Genomic DNA, 11477 nt, shown 5'->3' with positions numbered 1-11477 from the left:
CCCTCACATGAAATTGGGGAACACCATTACTTCAATTTCATTTTTTTAAAATAATTTCTAAGTCATTATATTTTTGTCTCATTTTGTTTATATTATAATGTTTTAAAATTCAGACCATTCTGTCTATCAGACCAATTATATTGTGAATTGAAAGGTAGAGTGGTCTAGTAAGATCATCATATTATAATTGTAATTCAACCGATGAAAATCAATGGGATCTGACTCATTCATTAATTAGACTAATGAATCAAAGAATTTTTTTATCTGACGAATTGATTTTTTTTATGTATATTTTTTTAGTTTAATTATAATTTTGATCTATTATCTATATTTTTCTTTAGTTTTGTTTTTTTATGCGTTTGCTTTAAATTTTGATTTTATTAATATTTATAATTGTGTTAATTATTTATAAAATAATGTTAAAATTATAAAAATAAAATTTTGAATCAATATGTAATCTTTCAAAATCATTAGAATTGTAGTTTTACTAAATATACCATGAACTTCTTTGATATTTAATTTAGTCAAAGAAAATAGAATTATATATTCTATAATTGTAAAATTTCTCTCTAATTCATTCTCATTAAATTTATTTATTATTTATCATATAATATATTTATACAATAAATTTAAAAAGTTAAAAAATTAATTATATGATATAATCATACTATAAATCAATAAAATATTTAGAAAAAAAATCATGTAACAGAAGGAAAATGGAATTGTATTTTTCACATGAATCTTATTATTTGAAGAAAAAAAGTTATGTTAGCATGAAATTATATTTTTACATTATTTTTTATTTTTCTTATTTATTCTTATTCAATTGTTCATATATTATAATTGTTTGATATGAATTCGATGTTGAAAACCGAATTGATTATGTTTGCTCTTATCATGAGTGAGTAGTCCATTAGGGGCTAGGGGTTATAGGGACCATCTTATAACCTTTTGTATGATCTGTCACAATCGATTACAAGAATTTTAGCTGAGGAGAAGTAACGAATCATTGACGAATAATATGGTCGTGCGAAAGTAGATGAATTATTCATCATCGATATAACAATGCACTGGCGAAAGCAGGTATTGCCCATATTTATCTATTTTCTATAAGTTACGTGGAAATATCGTAATATAAGTGAATTGGATCATGCATTTGTGTTAGAGTGGGAACAATAACCCTAAGTCATGTTTGCCTCAATTCAAATTTAAGTGATTTTACAAATAAGCTAATTTCATTTAAATGCTTTTTCTAATAAGCTATTTTCACCAAGATTCATATTTTCAATTTCTCTATATATACACCGATAGGACGAAATTTGATACTTAAGTAATTGATCTTTGTGTTTCGATATCTTTTTACTACTTCGCACAGTCGTAAACTTATGGTTGCATCATAGCCAGTATGTGGAAGAAAGTTGTGTGTCTGCCTCCTTTCAGATGTCAATCCATCCTAGATTTTTGTTGCCAAAAAAAATTCTTCCTGAGCAAGATTTATTTCCAGATCCTTTTGAGTTGAGCTTTCTTAGATCTTTAAGGGAAACATTAAAACCAGTAGAGTTAATCTGATCTTGAAGGTGAAGTTTTTGACTTTATTGTGGACATCACCAAAGACAGATCTATTCCAAGTATAAGATAGACTTGACGATTTAGAGTTTTCTTGTAAGGATGTACATAAGACATCTTACAATTTTGGTTCCACTTCTTAGCAATGAAATCTTTGCAACCCTCATGTAGAGTCCACATGTTCCGGAATCTAAACCGAGAGACAAACTTATGGGCAGTGTTGGAAAATATTTTATTTTTGGTTTTATTATTTCCTTTATTAATACTTTTATTTTTCTTTACTTTCCTTTATTCTCCATTAAGTGTAATAATTGTATCTTCACTATATAAACCATCATAAGGTCGAGGAATAAAATACAACAAATTTTACCTATTTTTTCCAACATGGTATCATGAGCCTTTGGTTCGAGAAAGAGATCGACTTACTTGTATCAAAAGTTAACGGAACCACAAGGGTGGTGAGTAATAAAAGTTTCGTTGAAGAGTGTCAATGACGCCATAAGGGTGGTGTGTAAGAAACGTTTCGTGCGGTACAAGAGTCTGTGGAAGTAAGAAGAGCTTCCACTTGAGGGGGGGGGGGGGGGGTATTATGGACTCACACTTGAGAGTGAGTGTTGAGAATGTAGCAAGTATGAGTAGTGTGGGTAATAGTCCCATATTGGTTAGAAATGTTGATACTTAAACATTTATAAGTGAGAGAGCCTACTCACCTATCACTTTAAGATTTTGGATGAATATGTGGTGTGTCTCTCACAAAGGTGTTGATATAGAAAAGAAGTCCCACAATGCTCAATGCTCCCTTGTAAAAAAACTTCCCCAACACATGGTATCAGAGCACTGGGTTAGGGGTTACTGTAAAACTTTCTTACCCGACCCGCTTCACATAACCGTTTAGCCTCATATGGTGAATAACAACAAGAGATGGCCTTCCCCAGTATATGCCTACATCGGATCCATCTATGGCGAACAACCGCAACCTGAGTCGAACGGTGGCCACGGAAACGACAGTGGTCGAGGAAACAACGATGTTCACGGAAATGGCGGTGGTTGTGGATATGGCGTACGAGAGGAATCATCGGTGGTCACAAATAATGGAAGTAATGAAGACAATAATGAAAACAGTAACAATATTGTTTTTGGCACTAATGACAACAACAATGGAAACAGGAACAACATTGTTTTTGGTGACAGTTATTCCAACATAGGCGATAATGATCAAGAGGGTACCTCATACTCCCTCAAGATCAATATCCCTAAAATGAATGGGCTCAAACCGTTCGGTTGGTATTGGATATCAAAGGGAAACTTGATTTCTTAACAGGAGCAACAACTGAACTAACAACATGAGACCCTCGTTACAAACAATGGAAGTGTGAAAACTTCTTGATTATTGTGTGGCTGGTAAGTTCTATGGAAACCCGAATAGGCAAGCCTTACATATTTTTACCTTCCACAAAGGATTTGTGGGAAGTTATTATATTCAAAACTCCTCCCAAAATTTTGGTTTAAAATTAAAGTTATGGCATATGAAACAAGGTGACAAGATTGTAACTGCTTATTACAATGAGATGTTGACACTATGGCCAGAGTTGGATCTCTGTTATGGTGATAATTAAAAGTGTATATAACATAATGTTTTGTTTCTCAAGAGGCAATAAAATGATTGTGTATTCATGTTTCTCATTGGGCTCAATAAAGACCTTGATGAGGTAAGAGGTAGAGTTTTAGGAAAAATACAATTGTCAAATCTTCATGAAACGTTTGCAAAAATAATATGGGATGAGGCTTAACAAGGAATTATGATGAGCAAGACACCACGAAACTCTGAATCTGAAGGCTCAACTTTGGCTACTAGAAACCTTGACGAGGGAAAAAGGTCAGACAATGTTCTTTGGTATGATCACTACAAGGGTAAATGGAATACACGTGAAACTTGTTGGAAGCTCAAAGGAAAACCTCCTAACTTAAAGAAGAAAGATGTTCGTGCATTTCAGGCTAGTAATTATGATCTAAGGCAGCAATCCCCTATAACTTAAATTCCACCCACTACGAAACAACTTTGAGTCTCCAACCCCTTCTTGCTCTATAGCAACAAAAAGTAATTCTACATCTCTTAGTGTCATTCTCAGTCATACTTGGATAGTAGATTCAGGTGCCTCTGATCATATGACAAGTGAATATACTTTATTCTCTTCATATAGTCCATGTGCAGGTAATCAAAAAATAAAAATCACAGATGACTCTTTTTCAGCCATAGCAGGTAAAAGGTTAGTTGTGTTATCTCCAATGTTAACTCTTAAAAATATCCTTTATGTTCCAAACTTATCATGTAATTTAAGGTCCGTCAGTAAATTAGCTCAACATATAAATTTTCAAACTAATTTTTTCTGACCTCACTGTGTCTTTTAGGATTTGAACTCGGGGAAGATGATTGGCAGTTCTAAGGATAATAGAAAACTCTACTACCTTGACATTGGATCTGCATCAACTACCTTTAAAAACAATAAGTTTCTACATTGAGACTTTCTCTCTATTTTGAATAATAAAGATGACAGCATTATGGTATGGCATTTAAGATTAAATCATCCTAGTTTTCGTTACTTAAAACACTTGTTTCCTAAGTTATTTCACAATAATAACTTTTCTTCGTTGAAATGTGAATCATGTGAGTTAACAAAGCATCATCGTTCCCAATTTTTAATACAACCTTATAAACCATAAAAAGTGTTTTCTATTATTCACAGTGATGTTTGAGGCCCTAACTGTACAAGTACACTCTCTCTCTCAAACAATGGTTTATCATATTTATAGACGACCATACAAGAGTATGTTTGGTGTACTTGTTAAAGGGAAAATCAGATGTTTGTCAGATTGTAAAGAATTTTGTTTCAATGGTCCAAAACCAATTTCAAACAAATATCTAAGTATTTAGAAGTGATAATGACAAAGAATATTTTAACATTATCCTGGATGATTTTTTTTCTAAAAAATGGGTTTGTACGTCAAAGTTCATGTCCTAATACTCCTCAGCAAAATGGACTGGCAGAAAGTAAAACTATACATTTACTAGAAGTTTCTAGAGCTATACTTTTTTCGAATAAAGTACCAAATTATTTGTGGGGCGAAGCTGTTTTAACAATTGCGTATTTAACTAATTGAATGCCCTTCAAAATTCTCAATTTTTAAACTCCAATTAATGTCTTCAAATAATATTTTCCTAGTACTCATGTTTTAACTAATTTGACTTTAAAAATATTTGGTTGCACAACCTTTGTTCATGAACATAAAAATGTTGGAAAACTTGAGCCACATGCTATAAAATGTGTCTTTGTTGGATACTCACCAACCCAAAAAGGATATAAATGTTTTGATCTAAAAAATAAGAAAAATATTTGTCGCTATGGATGTTACATTCTTTGAAAATAAACTTTTTTTGATGACACTCATCTTCAGGGGGGGGGGGGGGGGGGGGGGGGGGGGGATAAACGAAGACTTGTTTCAAATTGAGGACATGAGTTTTTTAAATAACTTATCTTTGTCAGTATCACAAAATTCTAAGACTTTTACACCTGCACCAACAGAAAATGGTCATGGTTCTTTATCTGATCCTACTCATGTTATGAGTAAGGAACCTTGTGAACCCGAACCTACATTTTCTCTTGTAGAAAACAATGAGAATCCTGAAAATGATGATAATGACGACCTAATTGAAATGCCACAAAATAATGAGTTACTTCAAGAAAACAAATTTGAATTAGGAAATAGTACTTGGAAAGGAAAGGTTTTTTAAATGAAAAAGCACCATAAAGAAAGGGACGAGTCCACATCTCAACACTGCCAGGAATTTTAACCGAGGAATGATCAACCTCCTTACAAAAGGAAAGGTAAGTCTATCTTTGTTTTTGAGAGTCGTATTTTGTATCCTGATATAAATGATCTTGTTGCCATTAGAAAACCTGTAAGATCTTGAACTAAACACCCCATGTCCAATTTTATATCATATTCAAATTTGTCTTCATATATGTCTGCCTTCACCTCAAAATTGTCTAGTGTAGAAATTCCAAAAAGTGTACAGGTTGCTCTAGAAATTCCAAAGTGGAGGGAAGTTGTACTTGAGGAGATGAAAGCTCTCGAAAAGAACAAAACTTGGAGTGTTACGTCACTACCAGATGGCAAGAAGACAATTGGATGCAAATGGATGTTCACTGTGAAGTATAATTCAAATGGGTCAATTGAAAGGTACAAGGTTCGCTTGATGGCTAAAGGATTTACTCAGGCCTATGATATAGATTACTCAAAGATATTTGCTCCTGTTGCAAAATTGAACAATGTCATAATTCTTTTATCTCTTGATGCTAACCTGGATTAGCCTCTACATCAATTAGATGTTAATAATACCTTCCTTAATGGCGATCTAGAAGAAGTATATATGGGCATTCCTCCTGGTTTTGAAAACAAATTTGGATCAAATGTGTGTAAACTAAATAAGTCTTTTTATGGATTAAAGCAGTCCCATAGAGCTTGGTTTGAAAAATTCACTCAGTCCGTGAAGAAACAAGGGTACATCCAAGGGAAGGCTGACCACACCTTGTTCATAAAGTTCTCCCACAATGGCAAAATTGCTGCCTTGATTGTTTAAGTTGATGATATTGTCCTTACTAGAGACGCTATAATGGAAATGGCAAGAGTAAAAATGAAATTGGCAGTAGACTTCGAAATCAAGGACTTGGGATTCATAATATATTTTCTAGGTATGGAGGTTGCTCGGTCAAAGAATGGTATTATGGTTCCACAACAGAAATACATTATAGATTTGTTGAAAGAAACATAAATGAGTGGATGTCGTCCTGCAGATATCCCTATGGATTCTAATGCTAAACTTTGGGGAAATGGTAATGTTCCTGTTGATACTGGAAGATATCAGAGATTGGTTGGGAAACTAATTTATTTATCACACACCTAACATGATATTACTTTCTCAGTTAATGTAGTGAGTCAGTTTATGCATTCTCCTTTCCAGGAACATCTTGAGGCAGTCAATAGAATACTGGGATATTTGAAGGGAAATTCCGGAAAATGATAATTTTTTAAGAAGACTAGTGAAAGAAATGTGTCTATCTTCACCTATGTTGATTGGGCAGGTTCAATCACAGATAGAAGATTAACCTCTGGATATTGCACCTATGTTTGGGGTAATCTTACGACATGGAGGAGCAAGAAACAAGGAGTTGTAGCAAGGAGTAGTGCAAAACCCAAGTTTAAAGTTATGTCTCAAGTTATTTATGAAGGATTATAAATCCTTAGAGTCCTAGAAGAACTTAAGATGAAGATTAAGCTTCCATTGAAATTGTACTCTGACAATAAATTTGTTATTAACATAGCTCATAATCCAGTTCAACATGACAAAACCAAGCATATCGAGATTCATCGATACTTCATAAAGGAGAAATTAGATGCTGGAATCATATGTTTATCCTTCGTGACTTCAAGTCAGCAAACTGCGAATATCCTGATCAAAAGTTTGGCAAAACTTACTTTTGAGCATTTGATAGACAAGATGAGCATGATAGATATTCATGCACCAACTTGAGGGGTTGGGGGTTTAGAAAATATTTTATTTCTGATTTTATTATTTCCTTTAATACTACTTTTATTTTTCTTTATTTTCCTTTATTTTCCTTTATTCTCCATTAAGTGTAATAATAAAATACAATAGCTTTTACCTATTTTTTTTCTAATAGGGAGTGAAATTAGAAACCAACAAGATGGGGAAGTGGTGTGATCTTATGTTAGAAAGCGTAGAAGCGGACACAAAGAAGGAGACAATTAACCCATCTTAATTACAGAAAATTATGTTCAGTCTTCTTTCCATAATATCATTCTCTGTTTTCCATTGTACCAAGTGTAGAAAGAACCATTGATAAAGAGGTCCAAAGATTATTTTGATTCATTCAAAGTTTAAAATCTTCCACATGATCTGTTTAAGGTATTTCGACCTTTTTTTTTTTTTACATGAAAACCTAAAATAACATTATAATCTCCAATGAGATTGTGCCACAAGCCTCTACTTTTGAGATGAGAGGTTGAGGCATATATGATTGCAAATCCTAGACTTTTGAAATTGTGGAAAATAGTAATGGCAATGTTGTGTCATACATAAAGATTATAAGAGGGTCTATGTTATTAGTGTAGAGGCACCCCATATATATATATATATATATATATATATATATATATATATATATATATATATATATATATATATATATATATATATATATATTTAAAAAGTTACCAACCTTTTAAAAAAATTGTTATTTTCGTGAGAATAATGCAATTAATCATTTTATTTAATATATAAGGGACAAGGGAGTAACTGTTAGTGTACTTTTTCGTCAGCCATTGGTCTCAAATTCTGATAAAGAAAATAATAGAAAGGTCTTTTTCTCTGATCTCTCAAACCCCATAACTTTTCGACAAATGGGTGTGGTTGAATGTCCTCGGCGGTGGCTATGGCGGTGCTTCCTTTTATTCATCGGAATAACAACCGTTTCAACCACCGTAACCGCTTCCGAGACTCACAAAAACCGCGAAAACCTCGTGTCAAGAATTGCCTTTGGATCATGTTCTAACCAAAGTGCTCCTCAGGTTTCAATTTTATTCTTCTGCTTTTGTTTATTTTTTCTTTGTACTTTCATTCTATTCTGTTTATACCGTTTTCTGTTTTTTGTTTCCTTCGCACGTTGTAGTGTTGTCGTTTGTTGCTAATGTTTTTTTTTTTCATACATGATGTCCCAATTCTCGTATCAACACAGTAAAAACATATGTTGTGTGTGGTCCTTTTATCGTAATTTTTATGTAACATTCAACAAACTAACCTTTATTATTTTGCTTGAAATCTAGAACTTGTTCTATGTTCTTTTCTAAGATGTGGTGTAATTCTTTTTTAAAAGGGTGAGATTATAGTTGTTAATTGTGTGTGGTTTGTTTGTTCAAATTCTCTTGTCTTGTGTTATAGAATGTTTTATACTAAATAGTGTTTTGCAGAACAAAAGTGGAGGAACTAAGCTTTTCTTTGCTTCAATGTTAAAGTTTAGTTTGCAATGTTACATTGGTAACTTGTTTTGCTTCTTTGTCCTTAACAACTTCCTCTATAATGCAAGCCCGGTATTACTTCCTATTAGGCCGTCTTTGAGGGATTGCAAGACGGGTTACCGCATACAGCCCAAAATTTATCACACCATAAACTGTGACTAAATAGGGACTCATGAAATATTGCCACGGTTTAATCGTAGTTAAATAGGGACTCTATTTGTTTTGGCACTGTTAAACTACGACTAACCTAGGCAAGCTCTCTAAAAACTTGATAGGGCTCTGCTTCCTATATATCAGGGTTGTTAAATAGAAGCTATATTTGGCAACTATAGCATAGCAAAACTCGAACAAATTGTTTATTGTTTATTGTTCTGCGATACACTATTTAGTGTAAAATGTTATCAAAAGACGTTGTAATACTATTGCGTAGCGGAATTTGCAGACTACTACTTCCTGTGATCTAGGATTGACAATACTGCTATATAGACCTATATTTGTCAGCTTGTTAATGTGTATGACGTGTCTTGTGTATCTTTGCCAGCCTATATGGGATGCAGTGGCAGACTTCAATCCTCAAATATTTATATTGATGGGAGATAACATTTACGGAGACATCAAACGGCCTTTTAAAATTTTTGGACGAGAGAGGACTATTGGGCCATGGAAGAATGTTCCGCGATTTCTTCCTGCCTCTGAGCAGGAAATGGAGGCTAAATATCAGAAGGCTAAGTCTAATCCTGGCTATGCTCGGGTTAAAGAGAGTGCCGAGGTTTTCATTCTAAAGCTCTTATAGTTGTTTTTGCGGTGGATGTCTTTATTCATCATCCTTAGTCTAACTTTTACATTGAAATGTTGTAGGTTATTGGAACATGGGATGATCACGACTATGGATTAAACGATGCAGGAAAAGAATTTCATAAAAAAAAGACCAACCAAAAGTTACTTCTTGATTTCTTGGATGAACCTCAAGATAGCCCAAGGTGGATATGTTAGAATGATAAATTCTTGTTATAAGCGCTTTATTAAATTGTTTGTCCAAATAGTGTCTTCGTACTTATTGTAGCTCTTATTTCAGACGGAAACAGGCCGGTGTCTATGCCTCATATACATATGGTCCCATGGGAAAAGATGTCAAGGTTTGACATAGTAAAATTCATTTTCTTCATACGATATCCGATTCATAATACTTTGTCATGGTTATTGTGCCGTGGTAGGCTATAAGCCCCTACAACATCTCAAAATGGTGCAACATTTAAAATAGTGTTTAAACTTTTAAGCATGAATCTTGTATTGTACTAATATCATCTTTTATTGTGAATCGGGGAAACCTACTCAGGTCGTACTCTTAGATACCAGATACCACAGAGATCCTGTAGGAAGCGACGGAACCATTTTGGGGGATTCACAATGGTCATGGTTGGAGAGAGAGTTAAACGGTCCACCAACAGCCATTACCATAATTGGATCTTCTATTCAGGTACGGTAATTAGTTATCAATTGTTATAATCACTTAAATCAACGAGATTAATCAGTCTGTAAGTTTGATCACATATCTAACCATAATATGTATACTACAATATCTGCATCTATTTAAGCTTTAGGCTACATTATGTATTTCAGGTTATATCGAATCTATCAGCAACTCTTCAACCGTTGGTCGCAATGGAATCATGGGGTCGTTTTCCAAAGGAAAGAGATCGCCTTTTCAAATTAATAGCTGATAGTAAGGTAATAATAAAACTTGAAATTCATTCTATTTCTATGTTTTGTTTTCTACTTAATGTTGTGAATCAATATTTATTAAACATGTTGTTATTTCGTTCTTTACAGCGGGGTGGAGTATTATTTATAAGCGGAGATGTTCACTTCGGCGAAATTACAAGATATGACTGTGCTTCGGACTATCCACTATTTGATATAACCTCAAGCGGGCTTACTCAATCAGTCGAGAGCGTTGTTCCGCGTTTCTTGCATCCTCTGGTGAGATTTTATGCATGGTTTACGCCGTCTACAATGAGAGTTAAGGGGCCAAATTGCAAATACAAATCCTGTGTATATGGTAAACTTTACCTCCTCATTTTCTTACAAGAATACTTGCACATTGGTTTGAAATGGTTTCCATGTTTTGATGTTTCAAATGTGGGATTTTGTTAGGCCAGCCAAACTTTGGAACCATTGAAATAGATTGGGACTCTCACCCCGTGAGTGTGAAATTCGGAATCCGGGACAAGGAAGGGGTCGCTGTTACAGGTGTCAATATTTCGTTATTGGAATTACATCCATCGAAATCAGAGACTCTTGACAAAGTAAAAACAGGAGATAATCAAAGGCATTGCACTCTCGAAACTAGTTTGCCGTGGATTAAAAGATATCGCATAGCGATCTTATTTTATTTTACGATATCTGGTAAGTCACTTCCAAATTTTATCCGCCACTCAAATTAAAGGTTTAACTTTAAGTTAATTTAAGTTCTTTCTTCCTTTTTATTGCTGCAGTGTTGCTTCTTGCAATATTGACAGGGCTTTCTTGTGCTTGTCTCTCGATTTTTCGACTTGGAGGATGCAAAAGAAAGCACGAATGACATAGTTAGATGAATACACAATCAGCAAAGGGAGCATGTGTAGTATTTTCCCCTTTATAGATTCAACCGTATTACTAATTATTATAGATTAATAAGATATAGAGTATTCTTCTACTGTTTTCACTAGTTGGTACAGTTAGTAGTTAGTGTGTTTGATTTTGATTTTGATTTGAAATGTTTATACAAGTTTAGTATTATCCTTTTTTATTTAATGATTGAACTGTTTGATATGATC

The 11477-nt window shown here is 33.6% G+C and overlaps 1 protein-coding gene across 1 annotated transcript; it reads left to right on the top strand.

The window, feature by feature from the left end:
• Positions 1-7950: 7950 nt before the first annotated feature.
• On the top strand, positions 7951-11477 carry LOC127117996 (uncharacterized). The gene is made up of 9 exons (XM_051048127.1): positions 7951-8214; positions 9203-9430; positions 9520-9641; positions 9737-9797; positions 9998-10138; positions 10282-10389; positions 10492-10720; positions 10816-11067; positions 11157-11477. Exons 1-9 carry the CDS (start codon positions 8047-8049, stop codon positions 11240-11242), a joined length of 1395 nt encoding a protein of 464 aa, XP_050904084.1. The 5' UTR covers positions 7951-8046; the 3' UTR covers positions 11243-11477.

The sequence above is a fragment of the Lathyrus oleraceus genome, chromosome 2 (assembly GCF_024323335.1).
Source record: "Lathyrus oleraceus cultivar Zhongwan6 chromosome 2, CAAS_Psat_ZW6_1.0, whole genome shotgun sequence".
Classification (NCBI taxonomy): Eukaryota; Viridiplantae; Streptophyta; class Magnoliopsida; order Fabales; family Fabaceae; genus Lathyrus; species Lathyrus oleraceus.
The sequence above is the reverse complement of the archived record's forward strand: the minus strand, read 5'-3'. Positions and strand labels throughout refer to the sequence as shown.